At 28.4% G+C, this 26,953-nt stretch overlaps 2 protein-coding genes across 2 annotated transcripts in view; one reads left to right on the top strand and one right to left on the bottom strand.

Annotated features, from left to right (window-relative positions):
• LOC109604964 (sushi, von Willebrand factor type A, EGF and pentraxin domain-containing protein 1) overlaps positions 1 to 20,281 on the bottom strand; it is a 37,135-nt gene extending 16,854 nt beyond the window's left edge. The window contains exons 1-3 of the mRNA XM_049963252.1: positions 20,068 to 20,281; positions 1,069 to 1,245; positions 538 to 843 (exon numbers count right to left, since the gene is read on the bottom strand). Of these exons, the coding sequence (XP_049819209.1) occupies positions 538 to 843; positions 1,069 to 1,245; positions 20,068 to 20,146 (562 nt within the window). The 5' untranslated portion in view covers positions 20,147 to 20,281. The remainder of the gene's footprint in view (positions 1 to 537; positions 844 to 1,068; positions 1,246 to 20,067) is intronic.
• Positions 20,282 to 21,787: 1,506 nt separating this feature from the next.
• On the top strand, positions 21,788 to 26,745 carry LOC109605154 (ras-related protein Rac1). Its single transcript, XM_020021726.2, has 4 exons — positions 21,788 to 22,105; positions 24,390 to 24,642; positions 24,702 to 24,836; positions 24,999 to 26,745. Exons 1-4 carry the CDS (start codon positions 22,071 to 22,073, stop codon positions 25,152 to 25,154), a joined length of 579 nt encoding a protein of 192 aa, XP_019877285.1. The 5' UTR covers positions 21,788 to 22,070; the 3' UTR covers positions 25,155 to 26,745.
• The last annotated feature ends 208 nt before the right edge of the window (positions 26,746 to 26,953 follow it).

Here is a 26,953-nt window from a genome sequence, read left to right as displayed (position 1 = left end):
ATAGGTCAAGAAACTGAGTGAGTTGTAAAAGGATATAAATCAAACAAAGAAGACTTTACAATAATTTATATCAAATTCTTCGAGCGTAGAAAATTGTATCGACACAACCTATAGTTTAAAATCGTGCTTTTGCACCACGAACCGTATCGACTAAACTACAACAATGGAATCGATCTCAATTGAACCAAATAATCCTGAATGGTGCGAATTTTTGTATAAGATGAAGAGATCAATTTTCTTCTGAAAATTGGACTGTTTTTTTTTTTAATGTTTAATGTTGTTTTGATTGTTGGTAAAATGTGACGGACAAAAGGAATTAATGAGGTGTTTGACTCTTTTCCCAAGGCCAAAATGAGACCATTATTCACACCTCCTTTTCGGCGTAATTAGATTCCATTGTGGATGGGCTCGAATTAAAACTTGTTACTACTTTAGAAGTTTGCAGGTGTAATAAAAACGTGCAATTGTTATTGTACTTGTTAATTATAATTCATTCAACTTTGTTTTAACGAGAATCATGTTGATCATAAAACTTACCTATGGTACCAGGAAACCAGGCACAAAGTGGGTTCCTCTGCAGGTCGCTGCTGCTGTTTCCCACTCTTATTTCCAAGTCCTGAAGTGGTTGATGGCCGCAACATCCCCTGGTCGTCACCCTCACCACTTTGACGGCGTAGGCCCGGAGAAGGTCCACTTGCCACCACGGTGAGGCTTCCTTTTGGGTTTCGGAGCAGCGTTTGCCATCGTGGTCGGTGCTTTTCTCGCCGTCGTTGGCGTTCAGGGCACTACCGCCTCGCACCGTTGTGGATTGATTGGCTGGCTTTCTGTAAGCTATGTTAGTGCCTGGAACAAGACCACAGACTTGCTAACACGTCTTCTAAAGACCTGAGCCTTTAAAGTGTCTTATTGGTGGACTGTGTGATGAAATCACAGAAGCTTAGTGGACAATTTAAAGGTTTCCACCATGATAAACTGTTCCCAATGTCGTGACACTCTTTGCCAGACTAAAAGGTCAGTAAAAACTGGGCGAAAATCGATTGCCCCAGGTGGTGAACGTGTGGTACTCACCGCAAAAGGGCAACTCCCCCGCCCATTGGCCCGAGGGCGAACACGATATCTGCGTGTTGCCGAACGTTTCGTACCCCTCGTCGCATTTGTACGTGGCTATCGTGCCCGGACCCAGACCGGATGAGCTGAGGCTGACCCGCGCGTTCACCGGAACCGCCGGATGTCCGCACTTGGTTTCTGTAACAAAATATCCAAACAATATTAGTATACGGACTGGGAGGAATGTGTTTTAACTTGATTAAAGCACTTTGTAAACGGGGCATACAAATTGCATAGTGCAAGTGTGGTTTATTTACAGTACGAGCTACTGTTGGTTCATAAACCGGTCAAATTGACCACAGTAACGGGTCGCGTTTCTGTTTCGTGACAAAAACGTTAAAAAGTCAAGCACATTAAATCGCCATGCATGGGAATTTTTGTTGGCTGTGCGGCTGTATGAATAATGATTTTCTTTGGAATTCCTAAGTGGGAACTCCTGAAAAATCAACGTTGTTTAGGAAGAGGACAAGAACTGTAGCAATTACAAAGTTCTATAACTTTTCATCTGAGGTTATTCGATTAATTTAACCTAACTAGTTAAACTAGTATAATAAACAGTAATATAGAAATTTTTACACTAATTATACAAGTTGAATCTCGTAGATTCTTTAAATTTATTATATGTATAATTAACTTGCCACTGAACTACTTCTAAATTGTCTTGACATAAGCATTCTTTACTTCTTCCTGAAGATAGATGGTCCAAATAAGTAAATCTCAGTTGACCATTAACTCAAGAAGTTATTTGAACCTTCAAAGATTGTTTAGATTGTGTGAAGGAATCTATAAAGTATGCCAAGAAGTTAAAACTACAGAAGAGATTGGGCCAATTGAAAAGCCAGAATGAAGCTTTTTCAGTACTTAGAAGACTTAATTGTTTTGATAAATTATAAAACTAGTTTGATAAATAGGAGTATAAAATAAATAAGGAAGCTTTTACATTAATTATAAGTTGATTTTTCGTAGACGTTTGTAAAATTCAGTAAACTCTTCAATTTTATTATCTACATAATTAACTTGCCAAGAAACTACTTCTAAATTGTCTTGACATAAGCATTCTTTACTTCTTCCTGAAGATAGACGGTCCAAATAAGTAAATCTCAGTTGACCATCAACAGTCTCAAGAAGCTATTTGACCCTTCAAAGATTGTTTAGATTGTGTGAAGGAATCTATAAAGTATGCCAAGAAGTTGAAACTACAGAAGAGATTGGGCCAATTGAAAAGCCAGAATGAAGCTTTTTCAGTACTTAAAAGACTTAATTGTTTTGATAAATTATAAAACTAGTTTAATAAATAGGAGTATAAAATAAATAAGGAAGCTTTTACATTAATTATACGTTGATTTTTTGTAGACGTTTGTAAAATTCAGTAAACTCTTCAATTTTATTATCTACATAATGAACTTGTCACTAAACTACTTCTAAATTGTTTTGACATAAGCATTCTTTACTTCTTCCTGAAGATAGACGGTCCAAATAAGTAAATCTCAGTTGACCATTAACAGTCTCAAGAAGCTATTTGAACCTTCAAAGATTGTTTAGATTGTGTGAAGGAATCTATAAAGTATGTCAAGAAGTTGAGACTACAGAAGAGATTGGGCCAATTGAAAAGCCAGAATGAAGCATTTTCAGTACTTAAAAGACTTAATTGTTTTGATAAATTATAAAACTAGTTTGATAAATAGGAGTATAAAATAAATAAGGAAGCTTTTACATTAATTATAAGTTGATTTTTCGTAGACGTTTGTAAAATTCAGTAAACTCTTCAATTTTATTATCTACATAATTAACTTGCCACTAAACTACTTCTAAATTGCCTTGACATAAGCATTCTTTACTTCTTCCTGAAGATAGATGATCCAAATAAGTAAATCTCAGTTGACTATTAACAGTCTCAAGAAGCTATTTGAACCTTCAAAGATTGTTTAGATTGTGTGAAGGAATCTATAAAGTATGTCAAGAAGTTGAGACTACAGAAGAGATTGGGCCAATTGAAAAGTCAGAATGAAGCTTTTTCAGTACTTAGAAGACTTAATTGTTTTGATAAATTATAAAACTAGTTTGATAAATAGGAGTATAAAATAAATAAGGAAGCTTTTACATTAATTATAAGTTGATTTTTCGTAGACGTTTGTAAATTCAGTAAACGCTTCAATTTTATTATTTACATAATTAACTTGCCACTAAGCTACTTCTAAATTGTCTTGACATAAGCATTCTTTACTTCTTCCTGAAGATAGATGGTCCAAATAAGTAAATCTCATTTGACCATTAATAGCCTCAAGAAGCTATTTGACCATTCAAAGATTGTTTAGATTGTGTGAAGGAATCTATAAAGTATGCCAAGAAGTTGAGACTACAGAAGAGATTGGGCCAATTGAAAAGCCAGAATGAAGCTGAGAATTCCTGAAAAATCAACATTACTTAGGAAGATGAGAAGAATTGTAGCAACTATTATTTTTTAATTAAAGTAACGTAACCTCTTGCATTAATTACAAAGTTTATTATTATAAAAATGAAAGTAGATTAATTTGTCCATGTCATCTTTTGATTTATTAACTACAAATTGATTACAACAGATTTGTACCAGATGGCTTCCTGTTAATGATTGACGACTGTGGTTACCAAACTTCCTTCTGTTCTGATGTTGATTGTTGTGTGATTATTTGTTGTAAAAATCTATTGCAATAAAAGCTTTTTGTTCAAGATTTACAAATAAGTGAGAATAATCAATTAAAACAACAAATTTTGTAACAATAAGCTGAATAATACAATAGAAAGATCCAGTTTTAATAACTTTATAAGATTTAGATTAAATAGCAATTAATTGAAAGATAATAGATAAGGAACGATTATAATTTGTTTCTAATTTATATTAAATTGTTAATAAATACAGTTGTAATGTATTTATTTCATGTTATAATTAGCAATTAACTGTTTATTGACCCTACAATTAAATTAAAACATTTAAAAGACATGTTCAAATGTATTTTAGTTCCAAACAACTTTTACGTGTATCCATATTCATTAATTCTTGATTAATGTTCTAACAGATCCAATTAATTTGACTCGATTATACTTTTACAATGCTGTCGGTAAAATTTGAGAAATTTACATCCATCAAATACAAATGGGTATAATTAAGAAGTCATTACAAATAGAAAATGTGACTAAGACATTAAATTAATTATATATTTTTAATTTAAAATACACATCAAAGAAATGGTTCTTCAATTATTTATTATTCCAGTTATAATTACTATTACATTAAGACTAGCTTCTTTTAATTGAAATTTCTTTTATCTTTCAATGTTAAATAAATTGTTCCAACCATAACTTTTATCAACTGCAGCTTCTTCTAACTATAACTTCTTTAACCTTCGACGTTCTGTTGACTCATCTTTCAATTATAACTTCAGTAACTGAAACATTTCAAGAGTAACTTGGACATTAATTGTAAAAATGAGACTAATCTATTGTGTATGAAATTATAAGTTATGAATTGTGCCCGTCTGAAGCCAATTATGCCCAAAGATTGACAACTCAATTAAATCCAGCTAGATAATTGCTGTCACTACTGTTTCTTAATTGGTCGTGCACGATCCAATTTTGGCAAACGTCCACCCACTTAACAAGAGACTTTCTAAATCGTCGCGCGAACTTCTTCGTGTCACACTCGATGAACATTACGCCGACCAAAATCGAAAGAACAAAGAAACCATAACTCGTTACATAAATATTAATTAATGTTTGTATAACGCCACAATTTGGAAATGGTGATTATTTTGTCGCCGGCTTTTGGTCATATGTGTTAGTTGTCACATTGTTTTTATTTACATGCTAATTTGTTGTAAGCTTTTTAGTTTAACGCTCCGCCAAGCTTCAAGTTTATCGAATCATTTTAATTTTGTTGTGTGATTAGAATGAGATCTCGGCTTTAAAAAGTGTAAGTGAAAAAATTATAATAAAGTTAATGTTGCATAAAAGTGTTGAAGTGTGACTTCTTGTAAAATTCATTAATATTTATGGCAGAAGGCAATAAATAAAAAAGGAGAATGCTGCAATTTAAAATTACTGTACTGGTATGTGCTTTCTAATTCTTTTTCACAAAAAAAAACAAATATAATATACATTTTTTGCAATACGTGAAAGTTGACATTGGCAAATTTAATAATTTTCAAATATTTATCACTAAAAAAAGTTATGAATGAATCGCAGTTTTATTCAGGAAGCTCTTTATAAATCTATAGTCCATTCAACACATCACACCCATAATAATTACGTATTATTATTAATATTTTCTGAAAAGGGGGAAAATAAATGTACACACTCTTTGTATATTTATTTAAAAAATAAGTTTTTATTCATAATTGTTGCAAAAAATCTTAAAAAATATTGTTTTTTAAGTTTATAAATGGGGGTGTTTCAAAGTTAATACAAACAATGTACCATTTTCTTAATAATTTAATAATTTTCTTATATTTATCACTTAAAAAAAGTTATGAATGAATCCCAATTTTATTCAGGAAGCTCTTTATAAATCTATAGTCCATTAAACACACCACACCCATAATAATTGGGTATTATTATTAATATTTTCTGAAAAGGGGGAAAATAAACGTATACACTCTTTGTATATTTATTTAAAAATAGGTTTTTATTTATAATTGTTGCAAAAAATCTTAAAAAATATTGTTTTTTAAATTTATAAATGGAGTTGTTTCAAAGTTAATACAAACAATGTACCATTTACTTAATAATTTAATAATTTTCTTATATTTATGACTAAAAAATTATGAAGGAATCCCAATTTTATTCAGGAAGCTCTTTAGAAATCTATAGTCCATTCAACACACCACACCCATAATAATTGGGTATTATTATTATTAATATTTTCTGAAAAGGGGGAAAATAAACGTATACACTCTTTGTATATTTATTTAAAAATAGGTTTTTATTTATAATTGATGCAAAAGATCTTAAAAAATATTGTTTTTTAAATTTATAAATGGAGTTGTTTCAAAGTTAATACAAACAATGTACCATTTACTTAATAATTTAATAATTTTCTTATATTTATGACTAAAAAATTATGAAGGAATCCCAATTTTATACAGGAAGCTCTTTAGAAATCTATAGTCCATTCAACACATCACACCCATAATAATTGGGTATTATTATTATTAATATTTTCTGAAAAGGGGGAAAATAAACGTATACACTCTTTGTATATTTATTTAAAAATAGGTTTTTATTTATAATTGATGCAAAAGATCTTAAAAAATATTGTTTTTTAAATTTATAAATGGAGTTGTTTCAAAGTTAATACAAACAATGTACCATTTACTTAATAATTTAATAATTTTCTTATATTTATGACTAAAAAATTATGAAGGAATCCCAATTTTATTCAGGAAGCTCTTTAGAAATCTATAGTCCATTCAACACACCACACCCATAATAATTGGGTATTATTATTATTAATATTTTCTGAAAAGGTGGAAAATAAACGTATACACTCTTTGTAGATTTATTTAAAAATAGGTTTTTATTTATAATTGATGCAAAAGATCTTAAAAAATATTGTTTTTTAAATTTATAAATGGAGTTGTTTCAAAGTTAATACAAACAATGTACCATTTACTTAATAATTTAATAATTTTCTTATATTTATGACTAAAAAATTATGAAGGCATCCCAATTTTATTCAGGAAGCTCTTTAGAAATCTATAGTCCATTCAACACACCACACCCATAATAATTGGGTATTATTATTATTAATATTTTCTGAAAAGGGAGAAAATAAACGTATACACTCTTTGTAGATTTATTTAAAAATAGGTTTTTATTTATAATTGATGCAAAAGATCTTAAAAAATATTGTTTTTTAAATTTATAAATGGAGTTGTTTCAAAGTTAATACAAACAATGTACCATTTACTTAATAATTTAATAATTTTCTTATATTTATGACTAAAAAATTATGAAGGAATCCCAATTTTATTCAGGAAGCTCTTTAGAAATCTATAGTCCATTCAACACACCACACCCATAATAATTGGGTATTATTATTATTAATATTTTCTGAAAAGGGAGAAAATAAACGTATACACTCTTTGTATATTTATTTAAAAATAGGTTTTTATTTATAATTGATGCAAAAGATCTTAAAAAATATTGTTTTTTAAATTTATAAATGGAGTTGTTTCAAAGTTAATACAAACAATGTACCATTTACTTAATAATTTAATAATTTTCTTATATTTATGACTAAAAAATTATGAAGGAATCCCAATTTTATTCAGGAAGCTCTTTAGAAATCTATAGTCCATTCAACACACCACACCCATAATAATTGGGTATTATTATTATTAATATTTTCTGAAAAGGTGGAAAATAAACGTATACACTCTTTGTAGATTTATTTAAAAATAGGTTTTTATTTATAATTGATGCAAAAGATCTTAAAAAATATTGTTTTTTAAATTTATAAATGGAGTTGTTTCAAAGTTAATACAAACAATGTACCATTTACTTAATAATTTAATAATTTTCTTATATTTATGACTAAAAAATTATGAAGGCATCCCAATTTTATTCAGGAAGCTCTTTAGAAATCTATAGTCCATTCAACACACCACACCCATAATAATTGGGTATTATTATTATTAATATTTTCTGAAAAGGGAGAAAATAAACGTATACACTCTTTGTAGATTTATTTAAAAATAGGTTTTTATTTATAATTGATGCAAAAGATCTTAAAAAATATTGTTTTTTAAATTTATAAATGGAGTTGTTTCAAAGTTAATACAAACAATGTACCATTTACTTAATAATTTAATAATTTTCTTATATTTATGACTAAAAAATTATGAAGGAATCCCAATTTTATTCAGGAAGCTCTTTAGAAATCTATAGTCCATTCAACACACCACACCCATAATAATTGGATATTATTATTATTAATATTTTCTGAAAAGGGGGAAAATAAACGTATACACTCTTTGTATATTTATTTAAAAATAGGTTTTTATTTATAATTGATGCAAAAGATCTTAAAAAATATTTATCACTAAAATGTTATAAATGAATCCCAATTTTATTCAGGAAACTCTTTAGAAATCTATAGTCCATTCACCACACCAATAATAATTACGTATTATTATTAATATTTTCTGAAAAAAGGGGTTATAAATGTAAATTTTTATTTATAATTGTTGCAAAAAATCTTAAAAAATATACTTAAATAGAAAAAAATTATTTATTTAATTACGAGTGGTGCATATAAATTGATTACATGTTAATAAACAATTAAAAGCATCTTCGCAACAAACATTGAAAGTTAATTATCATTAAAAATCGACGCACAATTAACGCTGCACCATCTGAATAAACAATAATGCATTTGAACGCGTTAAAAAAAAAAAATGGTGAAAGCGATGCAACAATTAAAATTTTATAGACGTAAAATGATGGAAAGCCAACGGCCGCCGGACTGTAAGATAAGCGCCGGTTCTGATTTGTTCAGTTTCTGTTTAATTAATCAAACAATAAGCTTCCCAGATCGGTTTTCAATAGCGGGAGTGAGAAGTTCTGTCATTCTCTTCGCCGCTTTCTAATGCAATTAACTTTATCTCCTGAATATTTTAAGTTCGATGATAATTGTTGCTATGTTTATAATCTCTTGTGAGAACTTTTTTTAATATTTTAATGTTAATATTTAGCACAACTGTGATTAATTTTATTTGAAACACTTTTGAAGTTATAACTAGTTAAAAATGACAAATTTTAGGATTATTTAATTAAAATTTTAGGAATATTAACTGGTTAAAAAAAGATATATAGTTTTGTTATTAATAAAATTAATAGTTAAAAGTGAAACCCTACTTTAAAGTATGTAAATTATAGAGTAAAAAATTACGATTTAATTATTGGAAAATAAGAAACCATCGAGAGAGTGAACATTTAATTATCACCACCAATAAATTGACTTAAACACAGCTACATTAATTACTTAAACTTTGTATTAAAACACAATATGTGGATATTTGAGGGTCAACTTTTGATCGTTGCTTTCTACACCTACTAAGAACAAGTGTATTTTATTGCACAATCAGTTTCTATCGTTCAACAACACAACGCCCCATGTTTATTTCTAAATGAACTTTCGACATTCGCACACAACAAGATTCGTTGCATTCCTCACATTCTATATGTAATTTGTAATAAAGTAAATCAACAGTTGTAAAATTCGTTTAAATCTTCGTTATGTAATTAATTAATTAATTTTTTTTTTAATTTTATTGTGGTTATCCAGTGTGATATTTATGCAGTTAAAAAAAATGTGGTATTTATAAACTAGTGGTTATATAATAATGTAAATAAAGACATTTAACAAAAATGTGGGCTTAAAAATACGTAATATATAATTAAAGAGTCGCATATTGGAAAAATTAAATCGATTCTAAGAGACTTCAACATAGGATAAAACGTGAAACCCCAACGCTTAATTTATTTATTATTTATTTGCCATTGTATGTTAATAAACTATTAAGTTTACCTATCATTTTCCTTTCCTTATAAAAAATTTAGATATCTAAATTCTGAATTATAATACAATTAAAATATTTATTAATTATACCATTTTCTTTAACGTTTTGCATATAATAAGAGGCAATTTTGTTGCCATTGAGTTGTCTTGATTTCAGTGCGCATTTTTATCTTAATAATTGCTTTAATTATGAAAATGAGCTGCATTTAACATCGTTAACTGATAAAAAAGAGATAAACAAAGGGAATTATTTTAAGATTAAGGAAATAATATAAATATTTATTCAATTGTGATTAATTTTGTTTAACTTAACACTTTTAATTTAAAATTTCAATAATATTAACTGATCAAAATAGATAGGTAGCAGAGTTAACTGCAGTTAATTTATTTTAAAATTCGGATTTTTATCATTTAACTTAAAATTTTAGCAGTATTAGCTGGTTAAAAAAGATGAAGTAAATTCTAACTAGTTAAAAAAATATTATTCTTGATATTTAATATAATATTTAGCTGAGTTAATTGCTTAAAAAAGGAGATAAAAAGGGGCATTTATTTTAAGATTTCAATCATGATATTTAATTTAATATTTAGCTGAGTTAATTACTTAAAGAGAGAAATAAAAAGTGGCATTTATTTTAAGATTGAGTAAAATAATATAAATATTATTAAATTGTGATTAATTTTGTTTAATTTAACACTTTTGAAGGTTTAACTAGTTAAAAATGACAGATTTTTATTATTTAACTTAAAATTTTAGCAGTTAGCTGGTTAAAAAAGATGGAGTAAATTCTAACTGGTTAAAAAAATGTTAATCATGATATTTAACTTAATATTTAGCTGAGTTAATTGCTTAAAAAAAGAGATAAAAAGGGGCATTTATTTTAAGATTCAGTTAAATAATATAAATATCATTAGATTGTGGTTAATTTTGTTTAATTTAACACTTTTGAAGGTTTAACTAGTTAAAAATGACAGATTTTTATTATTTAACTTAAAATTTTAGCAGTTAGCTGGTTAAAAAAGATGGAGTAAATTCTAACTGGTTAAAAAAATGTTAATCATGATATTTAACTTAATATTTAGCTGAGTTAATTGCTTAAAAAAAGAGATAAAAAGGGGCATTTATTTTAAGATTCAGTTAAATAATATAAATATCATTAGATTGTGGTTAATTTTGTTTAATTTAACACTTTTGAAGGTTTAACTAGTTAAAAATGACAGATTTTTATTATTTAACTTAAAATTTTAGCAGTTAGCTGGTTAAAAAAGATGGAGTAAATTCTAACTGGTTAAAAAAATGTTAATCATGATATTTAACTTAATATTTAGCTGAGTTAATTGCTTAAAAAAAGAGATAAAAAGGGGCACTTATTTTAAGATTCAGTTAAATAATATAAATATTATTAGATTGTGATTAATTTTGTTTAATTTAACACTTTTGAAGGTTTAACTAGTTAAAAATGACAGATTTTTATTATTTAACTCAAAATTTTAGCAGTTAGCTGGTTAAAAAAGATGGAGAAAATTCTAACTGGTTAAAAAAATGTTAATCATGATATTTAATTTAATATTTAGCTGAGTTAATTGCTTAAAAAAAAGAGATAAAAATGGGCATTTATTTTAAGATTGAGTTAAATAATATAAATATTATTAGATTGTGATTAATTTTGTTTAATTTAACACTTTTGAAGGTTTAACTAGTTAAAAATGACAGATTTTTATTATTTAACTTAAAATTTTAGCAGTTAGCTGGTTAAAAAAAATGGAGTAAATTCTAACTGGTTAAAAAAATGTTAATCATGATATTTAATTTAATATTTAGCTGAGTTAATTGCTTAAAAAAAGAGATAAAAAGGGGCATTTATTTTAAGATTCAGTTAAATAATATAAATATTATTAGATTGTGATTAATTTTGTTTAATTTAACACTTTTGAAGGTTTAACAAGTTAAAAATGACAGATTTTTATTATTTAACTTAAAATTTTAGCAGTTAGCTGGTTAAATAAGATGGAGTAAATTCTAACTGGTTAAAAAAATGTTAATCTTGATATTTAATTTAATATTTAGCTGAGTTAATTGCTTAAAAAAAGAGATAAAAAGGTGCATTTATTTTAAGATTCAGTTAAATAATATAAATATTATTAGATTGTGATTAATTTTGTTTAATTTAACACTTTTGAAAGTTTAACTAGTTTAAAATGACTGATTTTTATTATTTAACTTAAAATTTTAGCAGTTATCTGGTTAAAAAAGATGGAGTAAATTCTAACTGGTTAAAAAAATGTTAATAATGATATTTAATTTAATATTTAGCTGAGTTAATTGCTTAAAAAAAGAGATAAAAAGGGGCATTTATTTTGAGATTGAGTTAAATAATATAAATATTATTAGATTGTGATTAATTTTGTTTAATTTAACACTTTTTAAGGTTTAACTAGTTAAAAATGATAGATTAGAACTTAAAATTTTAGCAGTAAATAAATATAAATATTATTCAATGGTGATTTATTCTGTTTAATTTAACACTTTAGGAGTTAAATAATGTAAATATTATTCAATGATGATTTATTTTATTTAATTTAATACTTTTTAACTGGTTTATCTAGTCAAAAAAGTATTTACAGGGATTGTTTTTAGAATTGGTTTAAATAATATATTGTGTGATTTGTTTTATTGAATTTTTAGATGGAGATTTATAATTTCCACAAAATGAGTATAATAATATAAGATTATTTAGTGGAAAAAGATGAAAAGTATTGAATTTAATAATGTAAATTTTATTTATTTTATTTAATAAACCTAACATGTAAATTGAAAATTAATTTGTTGCCTACATATTAAACAGTGCAAAAAAATGTTAATAAGCCATTTATAAATATTCAAAAATCTAAATTGCAACGCAATATCTTGTGAAAGTGTATTGGTAAATAATGTATAAATGACGGTGTCAACATGTACAACAAATACATTCGCCATTGTGTCTGTAATATGTTTAAATTAATATTTCTTGCGGGTAAAGGAAAAACGCAACGTGTCCTATCGAAAGTGGAGCGCCTTCAAACACTGTTCCCATCATATCACATCAGTATTTGTGATTGTTTCCTAATTTTCCAAACGCATAAATTGTTCTTTTCTCACCACACAGTTTCCACACGACGAATAACAATTAATAAATGTGATTTTTTGAATCACCAACTAATAAATGACAGTAAATAGCCATTAGATTTTCTCCCTCATCTTTCTTCATGTTTCTATACCATCTTCCAGCTGAGCAGTTGGCTGCTGAAGAATGGGATGGGTAGTGTCAATTGTTCCTGCTCCAGCTCTTTCCCATAGATTCATCCTGGTCAAAATATGCTAGATAGATGGATAAGGTTGAGGTGGACAGAAATATGGAAGTTGATCTGACGGCACCTTTGGAATCATCCCCCCAAAATATCCCAAACCAGTTTTTGACACGTCCCCTTCACAGTTATCCTTTCGGGAACCCCGTCACGTGCCCACATACACATGTCCACGGAATCGGGGCCGATAAAACGATGTTTTTGCGTCCGTGAATTGATTGTGTTGTGGGTGTTTCGTGGGGTCATAACGGTAACCGGACGATTTGCGAGTCGCACGTCGCCTTTTCACCAGAAATCATGTCAATGAGTAAGTGTCTCGATTTTATAAATAAACGCAGATATGCATATTCATCGTACGTGGTTAATTATTTGCGGTTTCTGGGAAACTGGCCGTTATGCGATTGGTCGATTGTTTGTGTGGAAGAAATCGAATCCGTAACACATATTTATGCATATTTTAATATTCAACATATCAAGAAAGTTATTAGCTTTATTTAAATAAGTAAAAAATAATAATAACATATATAGTAACCAATATTTTAATACTAATTTCAGGGAATCAATTGTTTTTATCATCTTTCCAATTAAATTAGTTAAAATATAGATAAATATTATTGAGATTCATCGATTTAATTAATATTTTATTCCTTGTACAATTTATAAAAAAGGTCCTCTTGACTAATTTTGATTAACACTTGAGATATTTCAGTTTTAATGTTGTTGTGATATTACTGAAAATGAAAAAATAACTTTTGAAATTTAAATTTGAGTGGCTGTAAAAACTTTAGGGAAATAAATTATTTAGATTTTCTTCATTATTTAAGATGTTCCAACTAATCCCAAATTTTGAAGTCACTTTTCATATATATACAGAGTGTACCAAAATATGTGGTGTCCATTATGAGCCCAAATCTCCATAAAGAAGGTCGTAGTCGTGTCATATTTTAGTTTTTGATTTAAAAATGAAAACAATTTGATAAAAAAAATTAAAAATCAAAAGTAGTAAGTAAAGGAAAATAAATAAATCAGTTGATAAAATTTATTTATTAATATTTGATACACATTTTTATGAAAAATCTGATACTTTTAACATTTTCTTTTACAAAAACACATTAATTTAATACATATTTATGGAATTTAAAAAGAAATAACTAAATAAGTTTGTGTAAACAAAATTAATGTAGTGAATATTACAACAAAAATATAAATAGATGTGGTAAAAAACTCATTTGGGCAACTCGTCCATAGTAATTCGTTACAAACAGCTTTTATTAAGTAGTAGATCACCTTGTGGGTCTCCGCTCACTTTTCCAAAATGCTGAATGTCATTGTCTGGTGTACGAATCGTCGAACAATTACATTACCTCTGTTAGAAACTAAACGAAAAGTAAAAGTCCAATTGAACTGACCATATATGACAACAGCAATCGAGTCAATTTTTGTGGCCGGAGGTTTGGATTAGTTTTAAGTCGATCAACGATTATGGCAACGTTCTGGACAAACAAAGAGAAAGTGTTTGTTTAGCTGCACAAAATAAATTTATTTTGTGATTTTTTCAAGTTCCCCAACAAAAATGAAAGTAACATGTGGCGTCCTCACAGCGAAAAAACCGTTCGATTGATACATATCAATTAATTGAGGCAATTATAAAATCAATTGCAGATAAATCCAGTCGGTGCGAAGGTAACTGGGTGCGCTGTCAACTTTTCTTGCCTTGATAAATATGCTTGGGAGCAAGGCCACCGGAATGTCTTACCGGAACATTTCTGGTTATCGTTTTTTTATATTCTGATAGGATCATAAAAACATTGCACAAAACGCTGGTTTGACGAAACCTGATATTTGAATGTCCTTTGACAGTTGTTGTGGCTGAGGAACACCCACAACAACTGTGCTCACCGTGTTGGTATTCAACATTGTAATCTTCTTAATCTACAAAAATTAGCAATTTCAGGTTGAGGAACACCTTCAACGACAATGGTAACCAAGTTGGCATTCAAAATGAGGATTTTCTTGGCCAATAAAATGAAGTTATTTACCAAAAAATTACTTGTAATCATATTAAAGGACAAAAATTGGCAATTTAAGACTGAGGAATACCTTCAACGACAATGGTAACTGAGTTAGCATTCAAAATGAAGATTATTTTATGGTCTTTGTCTCCTTATTCTTCTTTTATTAAACGACCAGAAGCTAAACATAAAGAAAGGCATATTTTATGTCATCTTGTTCTTTGAGATTAATTGAAGGAAAAGTTACGGGCCATCGTAAAGTTTAATTTTTAAATAATAACTGTACAAGTTATTGTTGTGGCATTATGCAACTGTGTGCTTTAGAAATCAATACAACAAAAATGTTATTATTGTTTCTTGTTCACACTACAATAAGAGAGTATAAAGTTTCACATCCTTGTTGGACATGTCTAAATAATTACAGTTTTCCAATAGCAACAAATTGAGTTTATACACTTAATCAATTACACACATTTTTTTAAGCTAGTTAGATTTTTACGGTTATATTTATTCATCCGTTAAATAAATTATTTTTGTTTTCAGCAGTATTTTTAACACTTTTGTAACAATGTTACCGTTAACCTGGACTTGTTATAAACTGTACTATGAGCTACTTTTGACACTTATCACGAAGACGTTAATTAATAATTTACACACGTACAGAATTTACACAAGTTTACCAGCATTTAACAAACAGTGAACCAATTGAATACTTATTTCCTTCATTTTAACCGTTCAAACAGTTTTTTGAAATGTAATAATAAACTTAGTAGTGCCTGATTATTTTTCCTTTATAAATATTTTCTAAAGACTAATTTCCACAATTGTATTTTGTTCAATTTTCATAGTATTGTATTTAATTTTGTTCAATTTTCATATTTTTTATATATATTTTGGAGAATTTTATATTGCATTTTATTTAATTTGTAAACTTTCTTCTTATAAATATTCCTGAAAGAATTTTCACTAAATTAACCATCTTATATTACACTTCTTGAACAATTCTGTCTATATTTTCTTGTTTTATTTTATTTATAATGATTACTTTTATATTTATTCGATGTCTAGTTTTAAATCTGATTAAACTTTATTGAATTTTGCTCAATTTCCATATTTTTATGTATATTTTAGAGAATTTTATATTGTATTTTGTTTAATTTAAAAACTTTCTTCTTATTAATATTCCTGAAAGAATTTTCACTAAATTGACCTTCTAATATTACATTTATTGAACAATTCTGTCTATATTTTCTTGTTTTATTTTATTTATAATGATTACTTTTATATTTATTTGATGTCTAGTTTTAAATCTGATTGAATTTTGTTTATTTTCATATTTCTTATGTGTATTTTAGAGAATTTTATATTGTATTTTGTTTAATTTAAAAATTTATATATATTGAATCATAGAATTTAATTAATTTTTGTACAAATTGACCATATAAACATTTTTATATAATTTAATTGTCAACATTGAACACTATTGTATTCCATTTTACCATTGATGCGTGTAGAAAGTGGAGAAAGGTAATCATGAAATTAATTCTATAAAATTTTATGCATGAGACGTTCCAATTTCTATTTCGTTCGAAGAACACAACTATTTCGGGTCTGGTGTTTCACAATAAAATGAGGCAAAATAAATATGCAGTTCAAATTCAACTGTACAAATCTAATAAGTTTTACAGTAAAAGTAAATTAGTTTACCTATATTTTGTGTTACAGTAAATAATTAATAAAAAAGTAAACATGTGTACAAAGTTTCTGGTTTGCAATTAATTATAACTGGCAGTTTAATGATTGACGATAATGGCATCTCGTAAAGAAGATAGACGACAACTTCCTGACGACTCAATCCTGAAGTGATGCAAAACAGGAATTCCAATCGTAATTCATACCAGTTTGAAATTGTGCACATGTAACAGAGTAAAGTTTCAGTTTTTGTGCCTGTATTTAATATATTATTCAATCTAATTGTGATTCCGACTAGGTATTACATAACAGAATGTGTAACGTGTTACTGGGGCAAGTAAATGCATATAATTCACTAACTGTTTAGAATATTAATCGTTTCGCTCCCTGAATACGATAAGCATTGGACCCATCCTCAAAAAAATACGTTTTTTATGTATTATTTAAGAATATTATTGCCCACCCTCAAAACAATTGTGTAAGGATTGAATATTAATTAGGTATTCGAATGGAATGGTGATTTGGGAAGCTTGTGCACGTTGTTGTTGGTAATCCATCTAGAGAAATTCCAAGGCTCCACCTGCCACTCCTTCCTGGACTTTTAAACGCCTCAATTCTAATAATAAATTATTCCTCTCATTGTTGTTAGGCACGGTTTTGGTACAATTATTATTTGTATGTTTGTTTTACTTAATAAAAAAGTTACTTGAGGCTGTTCAGCATTTAAATTAATTCAACGAGAGTGTGTGTTAGTAGGATAAGCGTCATTCCTTATTAATTTACATAATTGTATTGTTGTCTGAGTTTTAATTTGATTAATTTTCTGGTACAGTACAGTTAGATTATCCTTTATTTGAGTTGAAGGCGAAAACGGTTGAATTTTAAGAATGTCAGGTTTTAAACAACCATTTGATGACCGGAGTTTCCGGCTATAATAATTAAAATAGAATTAACCAAGATATAAAACCAATTACACCACTCCAATTATCAATATTTAAAAGAAAAACATCTTAATTATCTGCCCTTGGTGACACGTCAATAAATTTAACGTTCATCCTCGATTAATTAATTTATTTATTGCGATTAAAAAACGGTCTTTAGAGCCGGTGCGAAAGTAAAAGTCGTTTAATGCACATTATGCACGAGTTTGCGTCTAATGTGTAAATAATTTTTCGGGTTCGGGCAAGAAATGGAAACGTGCAAGCTATTCAGCACGCACAACTTTCACAAGAAATATTTTAACATAATAACGGAGCACGAGAATTTGAAAAATATTGGCGCTACAATTACAATTGTAAATAATTTATGGAATTATAATAACAGTTGTCAATCTGGTACGTGGGCATAATTAATTTACCTGTTGGGGCACGATTGGTGCCTTTGGTGCAACCGGATAAGCACTTTTGCGCCGCACTGAACAATGGGATGTTTATTTTTTCTACAATATTAATAATGGAGATTTTATCTCAGACAGGCATATTTTTTTGCATATCTGAGTAACGTTTCCTGTGAGATTTCGTCGATAATTCTGCTGATCCGTACCTTGAAACAATGAAATTGAGCAAGCACAGCAAACTTTTACTTTTTTGAGAGTATTTTTAATTTAATTTTAGGTTATGTTAGGTTAGGATTGTTGTTTACCTTTTCATAACCTAACATATATTGTACTTCATTCCCTTTTTACTTATTGTACTCCATTCAAACTAGTTGCGAATAACGTAAATCTATACTCCATTCAAATAATGTCCAATTTTTATGTATTAATAAAAGATATTTTAAAGAGTACTTTTTCCTTATGAATTATTTCAACAATGTCCTTAAAAAGGAAAGGTTTAATGTTACAGTTAAATTAATTCAGAAGGTCAAGTTATAATAGTCTAAAAATATAAATTCTAAATATAGAATAAATAACTATTAATTAAAATAATTTATTTAAATTAATATATGCTGAATTTGCTCCACTGGCACAACATTATAAAATTCCTCAAAGAAAAGTAAATTTCAACATATCCTTTATCAAATTCGAAACCGTTACAAGTGAATTCTCGAAGCAATAATTATTCAAATTTCATTATAAATTGTCTCCGAGCCATCTAATGACATTATAATAACCAGCAACAAAACAAACAAAGATATTGAAATGCTCATTTCTGAACCAAATTGGATTTTAATGCTGAGTTTCCAGGAACAAAACGAAGCTTGTGCAAAAAAGTGTTTCCTAGTTTGATAAAAACTTAGAAAGTAGCCAATAAAAACTGGAATAATTCGTGTAAATCGAGTGAATAAATTATAGTTCTTTGATGTGATATTTATGCCATACGTTTTTCGCGTTGTGAAAACAGGATTCACTGAAGTGGAGCTACCTTAAGTGGAATATTTCGTGTCATTTGACTGATTTTATTCAATATAATTAATGCAACGATTAAAAATCAATATCGAGGCGAAACCAATCAGCAATAAACTAATGGGAAATCACGGTGACTGCTCAAAAAAAGTACATACTCGGTGTGTAATTAGGTTTATTTGCATTTTTGAGTGGAAATTTCAACAGTAGGTCAAGAGACGAGCCTAGATTCGATTCATTTTATGGAAGTTAGGAATTTGTAAAGGAGAAATTCGGCGATTCATCAACGAGAAGTGTACAAACTTTTGTTAATTAATATTATTTATTGCTGTTTACATCAAAACACCGTAAACATAATGTCTAAATTTTAAGTAACTGTGTGAACATTTCAATCAAGTCAAGGTTGCTTCCAACTTTTAGACAATTATGACTAAATTTTGTAATAAAAATGTACTTGTATTTACAAAAAATAGTCTAGAATGCAGAACTGAAGGTTTAACTAAGCATGAACATTATTTTATGGAGATATTATCATTTTATTATTTCCTCAGAGAAAGGTAATAACGTTGTAAAGTCATTGACTGAGTCAAAAATCAATTTGTTGTGGAGGTAAAAGAAATGCGGAAATAAAACAATTTATAAAATTTGACTTAAGAAAGTTTGTTCAGTCCACTTAAACCACTGATTTTATTCTGGTTTATGAATTTTAAAGTTCATTTAAGGTTTATTACATTTAATTTCAATAAATATTTATTATTAAAGTTAAGATGAAAGAGTTTCTAAAGCTTACTAAAGCTTTACAGTTGATATGACTTAAATCACATTATTATTTTTATTTTTATTTGTTGTACATTTTATTTATTTCCTATAAATAAAATAAATTTGATATGCAAAAGTATAATTTATAATAGAAACTGTGAAAGTAAAAGATCAAGGATAAGTTGCCATACCGGTGCGAAACTAATTCCTGACAACTTAGCCCCCGGTACCACCCGAAACGCCGTTGAATTTACCTTGACAATCGGTCCTGCGAATAAATCCAAACAATCCAATGGCAACAACACAGCGAACGAATCTGTTAAGAAACAACATCGCTGAACGAATCACGCACAACGGGCACAACAACACATAACACACAGACCGATTTTCACGTTTGCACCAACACGAACCGGGCCACTGGGTTCATTACGTTTTAGCGAGACACGCGGAACTCGGAGTACCACTGGGTGCCGCGACCGTTCGTGTCACGGGATTGGAGCGATAGAAAGTTTCGCGGCAACGGAGAACCGTTCGTCGGGTCGCCCCGCCGATGTGGTACCGGGCGACAGGTGGGAGAGACGGTGCCTTAACTCGGCCGGTTCTTAAGGGTGGCAAATGGCAATTAAAAAGTCCCATAAATATATAAATAAATATACTTTTTATTTAGAATTTCTTTAGTTGTACAATTTTTTAAATTTGTTCAAAAAACGAAAAATACATTGAACATTTTGTTTCAGGAAATTGGTGATTTGAACATTTCTTAAAATCTGTAAAAATATTACATTAGTTAGTTGTTAATAAAGAATAATATTAAGAATAATACAACTGAAAATTATTATTATTTTATTTAAAGTCCAAATATTAATAAATAAGTATGTAGTCATAATGCATAATACAAAAATATATTTGAAAAACCCAATTATGTAAAAGTAGGCAACCAGCATTACGTAAGCAGTTCTGTTTTATTAAATAATCAAACATTTAGTTATTAACTTGGAAATATTACACTTTTGAATATTATTATTACTTATAATTAAAAAAGTTAGAAATAAAAACTGTTTTATAAATTTAGCATATTGTATAATATGCTCCATCTATCCGTGGGGGGCTGAACTACATATTCAACCAGAAATAAATTTTGAAAATTTTGTATACACGTACACTTTTAAAGGCGCCCTCTATTGATAAATAGACACTGAATTTCGAAATTTGGAATATTTAACTGTATATGATTGAAAAAAAAACATTTAGCAACAATAAATACACAATGTGGACTAGAAATTTCATAAAAAATTATAGTAAGTTTTACTTTATGGTCTTTCGTTGCTCTCTGTGAATTTAAGTCGATTATTTATTGGCGGTCTTTTGTTCATTATAATTATTTAATCATTGGTCGAAGTAAAACTGTTAAAAAATTAGAATTCATCATTACCAAGACCGAAAGAAATAAAAAAAGATGGTTAAGCGTTTACAGCTACGTAATACGACAGAAAACGTTTTTTATTTACTTTAATAAGTTAAGAACCAAGTACTTATAAATATTAAATTACTAAATTACATTATTAATATTATTATTATTGCCAATAAGTTATAAATGTATTTAGACATTTATTTATTGGAATAAAAAATTATTGTATATTTACATTTATACAATTTCAATTCTTGGTTATTAATTATTAAATATTAAAATTCAAAATTAATTTCTATAATTAATCTATTTGTTAATTAGTTATTTTATTATAATTTTATTTGAATATTTTAAAATTAAAGAATTTTTAGGTACCTAAATATCTTTTAGTCAATTTAATTTGTTTAATAATTGAGATTTAAAGTGTTATTTTGTGTTTCTAAATACTTTTGCAATACAATTTAATCATATTTTAAATGTGCACCAGTTAGACAACCCAGATGACACGGACGCGTCTGGTGCCATTCCCAATTGCTCCGTCATGCGCGGCTGGCAGCACTGCGAGCAATCGTACTGTCAGTTTTGTGTTGTTCGCTTGACGTGTGGTATTCTAAATGATAAAGGAACGTCGTTAATTCGCAACGTAAATAGTGATGAGGATCCGTTCAGTTTTATAATGTTGAGGAGGGATCGCGCATTTTAACTGAATGTGTATCAGTGCAGTTTGTCGGTGGCCTTGTACTGTCCCATCCATTTTGACACATACACACACACCCATTACGTACTGTCGCAATTAAACAACATTCCCGTCTGATTACACGATAGAATCGCACCGATAATTGGTCGAAGATGCAGGCGATTAAGTGTGTGGTCGTTGGTGACGGGTGAGTAGATATGTATTTGTTTTTACGGACTTATTTTGCGCCGGACCAATGTGGCATGGTACACCTACGTCTCTATATGGGGAACGTGTGTGCGAGACAAAGACGGTGTCAGTGGTGCGTGTCGCGATTAGACGTACGAGCGCATAACCTTTGGATTAAATCACTTGTAGATGTAACTAATCATAAATGATAATTATATTATTCAGTGCTGAACTCGGCGTTTTCAACTCGGTAAATTGGTTTGGATATGATTCATAAAAGCGTTTCCACATCCTCCATTTGGGTACCACCCTCTTGTAAACAATACTCTTGTACTGATAACAGCCACTTTATACTATAATATTTAATGTCTTACAGGAAATATAATTGACATTATTTTGCAGGGTGTGTTCATAACACCACAACTTATCACAGAAATCTAACTGGAATTATATTCAAATCAACAGAGGAAGGGGCACAAATTTGATAAGCCATATTTATATTAAAAGTGAATTCAACAAATAGATAATTGAAACCTTTTGTGTAGGTTGGATAAAATTTCAATCTAATACTGAGCTAAACTAAAACAGAAGTTACAAGCCTTATTTAAACAGTGACAGGAAGTATAAACTGTTGAATGTTCATAGATTTACTATCAGTTAACAATGAGGGGTATAAATTTGATAAGCACATTACATATTTAAATAAAATGAATTCAATTGATAAATACTTTATGCATGTGTTGGAAATATTGCATTTTATCAAATAAGTAAATTGAAAATGAATATTCAAGTTTAATTAAAAATGTCTGGTATTTTTTAATTTAAACCTACAAATAATAAATAATATTTTTTACTGCCAACTTTTTGTGATAAGGGTTGTGCACAAGTGGTTGTTTCATATCCATAAAAACTATGAACGTTGACGGTTTATTTTATGGGGCAATTAAATAGTTTTTGTTTACAATGTATCGTTCAAGGGTGTACTCATAAAAACAACGTTGATTTTAAGATTATTTACAATGTTTATGCATAAAATTTGTGTGTTGATGTTTATGTAACAGTTTAGAAATAAATTATATGCCAACAAATGACCTCCAGTTTTAAATCTCTTAAATTGTAATTGTTTACTTTATGAAAATTAATTAGAGATCATGGTGAGAATGAAATTATAGATGATAAGTAGGTAGTGCAATAATTAGCTAATTGTTTTTATTGTCTCTAAATAATAATAATGATATTGTTGTTATATTATCCTTGTTTTTAAGAACAGGAAATAAATCATAGTTTTGAGGAAGAAAATATTACATGAATGACTAAATATGACTCAAGTATGTATATGATTATATTCCAAGAACATTATTAAACTAAATCATAATTGGAAAAATATATTTTTTAATTTTATTTTATTATATTATCAGCCTAATGGTTTGTGCCTTAATTCATCATCTAAAAGCCATATTTATCTCCATTTTCTCAACACTTTTATTGTTTAAATGTTCAGAAATCATCATCAATCATTCATATTATTTTGATTACAATATAAATTGTTTGTTTTTGTCTTTAAGTAATTTTTTAACGTAATTAAAACAGTATGGACTATAAAGTACCTATAATAAATCGATAAATTTTATAATTACTATTTTTTTAAATAATTTTTAATGTCCCATTTGTTTTGTACATAATATGGATACCGTATAATTTATATAACGACACCAGACTAACTATTATCTCGACAATTTGGTTGATTAAATTCTATTTTTGTTGAAGCTACGTGTATTAATGATATTTAGGGAAGTACAAATTAATTTCAAAATTATTAAAGGATATCATAATTGGAGAAATATATTTTTTAATTTTATGTTAGTATATTATCAGTCTAATGGTTTGTGTCTTAATTCATCATGTAAAAGCCACATTATCTCTATTTTTTCAACACTTTTGTTGTTTAAATATACAGAAATCATCATCAATCATTCTTATTAATTTGTTTTCAGTAAAAATTGTTTGTTTTTGTCTTTAAGTATTTTTTAAAGTAATTTTAAGAACGTTAAAACTGTGAGGAACATAAAATACCTACAATAAATCACTAAATTGTATAATTACTTCTTTTTTAAATAATTTTTATTGTCCCATTTGTTTTGTACACTTTATAGATACCGATTATCTCGACCATTTGGTTGATTAAATTCTATTTTGGTTAAAACTTCTGATATAATTAATGTAATCTAAATTTTATTAATTCGTTAACTGTATTTAATAGACTTATTTGCCAATACTAACGTAAATTCTTTTATTAATTCCAGTGCGGTCGGTAAGACATGCCTGCTGATCTCGTACACGACGAACGCCTTCCCCGGCGAGTACATACCCACGGTGTTCGACAACTACTCGGCGAACGTGATGGTGGACGGCAAACCCATCAACCTGGGCCTGTGGGATACGGCCGGCCAGGAGGACTACGACAGGCTGCGACCCCTCTCCTATCCACAGACCGACGTCTTCCTGATATGCTTCTCGCTCGTCAATCCGGCCTCGTTCGAGAACGTGCGTGCAAAGGTACGTTGATTGTTTCAATTGTTTTTTGTGTGTTGTGTATTAATGTTGGGTTGTTGCAGTGGTACCCAGAAGTGAGACATCACTGTCCGCAAACGCCCATAATCCTGGTAGGGACGAAGCTCGATCTGCGCGACGACAGGCAAACAATTGAGAAGCTGAAGGACAAGAAACTGTCCCCCATCACCTACCCACAGGTGTGTAATAAACACTGTTTACAAACAATACAGTTTACATGTACCAAAATAACCTAACCTATAAATAAACACGTTACCCACACTGACTGAAGTGTTGCCAACAAATTGTGCAATAAACCTAAAAATACGCACGTTGCGTTCAATGCAATTTTATTTTTGTAGGGTTTGGCGATGGCGAAGGAGATAAGTGCGGTTAAATACCTGGAGTGCTCTGCGCTGACGCAAAAGGGACTGAAAACGGTGTTCGACGAGGCCATAAGGGCGGTGCTCTGTCCCGTGATGCCGGTCAGACCGAGACGCAAATGTGTTATCTTATAATCCTAAAACAACTGCCTAAAAATATCAAATTGTTGCCACCCTTTTTAAACCAAACTTTGTTCACCGGCCCACTAAAAGGAAACAAGTTCTGGACCACTTTTAACTTTGTCTACAGTATGGTACTTAGATGAATTGGCTTTTGGATTTATAGATTGTTCGTTTTACTGTATTTCGGTTGGTTTAAAAAGGTTGTTGATATGCACAAAATACACTTTTTAAAAGATGATGTGCGTTAAGTAATGTGATTATGTTTGTTTTTGGATAATTTTTAATTAAGTATAATATTGCGAATATTAGGTAACGAGTTATTTACATTATTTCTGCATTTATCTAGATAACAAGTAATTCAAGTTGTATGGATGTGGCACGATGAACATTTTGCCAATTTTAGCATAATAAAATATGTGTTCACTCTCTATAAGATGCTAAAATATTTTTTATAGATTGAACGGCTCTCGTTTTCACTATCAGTCTCCATTATAAAATGTTTAGTACAAACATTATTGATCATTGAATTTTGTTATATATAATAGATATATTTTATTTTGTATTAAAGTTATTATTGTTCAAATAGATAAAGTGAGGTAATGAGACTGGCAGCTGAAAAACTGCCCTATATTTTGAAAAATTAACACAAATTACATGACAAATAACTAAAAGATTGCTAATATTTTTATCCGAAACAAAGGACAGTATGCATATCAGATATTTTTGCAAAAATTACCCCCCCAAATTCCGTTTGCCATTAACCACAGCAGCCAGGAAATATTAGCAAGTGACGCACTTTCGAAATATAGAGCAACAAGACAAATTTCCAGAGTATAGTTTACTAGGAACAGCTCTAAGAGAAGTTGACTTATTTTATGTGCTACACGGATAAACACAATTATCTGGTGAACTGCTTCTATGTAAATACTCTAGCTTATCATTAAATATACCTTATGTTAACTGTTTAGTATTTTAAATTTTATTATAAAGATTTCTACTTATTATTATTATTATTATATTGATGTACTGAGGGTGTATGATACATTCTACATATATTTTTATAATTGCCCATCATTTAATTATTATTAATTAATATTGTTATTATAATGAGCGTTGCAGTTTAAAGGAATCATTTCCAGTGTGCAATATGGTCTATAAAGGTTAATATAAGTGTTTTTGATTTTATTATTTTTACAATTCTATAATATATACTTGAATTCTTAAATATTTGTTATTCAAAACGTCGAAACTATTATTTCGTACAATTTACCAAAAGGAAACGCCCAACAACTGTATATAAATCAACTTATGGACCATCTTACACAAATAATTACGTACTAAAAATGTTGTTTCAATTGCTGGTTGTCAACACTTAGTTTCGCTGAAACTAAAACGAGTCAAATCAAATTGGATACTTTAGTTTTAATTGTATTAAATGTGTTTTCACCAATTGTTAATGTTTGGAATCAGCATTGTTCACAATTGAAAACTAAAATAACGATTAAGTGTAAGATTGTGTCATAACAGGACTGTGTGTATTTTGTAAATACTAAATATTATAGGTAGTATAAGATTTATAGAATAAATATGTCATAAACAAAGATTTCAACTTTATTTTGTTATTTAATGTAATTTTATCTTAAAATTTCTGAATTTTTTATTAATAATTTAGAAACTGGCTGATTTTTTCATTAATTTCTCAAAATTTTATGATTTTTAATAACAATTAGAAAACCTTAGTGAAATTTGTCAATAAAATTGTTGATTTTAATGTAATTTAATCTTAAAATTTATCTCATTTCTGAAAATTT

This window comes from Aethina tumida, chromosome 2 (genome assembly GCF_024364675.1).
Source record: "Aethina tumida isolate Nest 87 chromosome 2, icAetTumi1.1, whole genome shotgun sequence".
Taxonomy (NCBI): domain Eukaryota; kingdom Metazoa; phylum Arthropoda; class Insecta; order Coleoptera; family Nitidulidae; genus Aethina; species Aethina tumida.
Note: the sequence above shows the minus strand (reverse complement) of the source record. Positions and strands in the feature narration are given on the sequence as shown.

Excerpts from the sequence above, each read along its gene's own strand:
- LOC109605154 (XM_020021726.2), top strand. The coding sequence starts at position 22,071 with ATGCAGGCGATTAAGTGTGTGGTCGTTGGTGACGG. Across the intron at positions 22,106-24,389 it reads TGTGTGGTCGTTGGTGACGG|TGCGGTCGGTAAGACATGCC; the intron begins GTGAGTAGATAT and ends TATTAATTCCAG. Across the intron at positions 24,837-24,998 it reads CCCCCATCACCTACCCACAG|GGTTTGGCGATGGCGAAGGA; the intron begins GTGTGTAATAAA and ends TTATTTTTGTAG.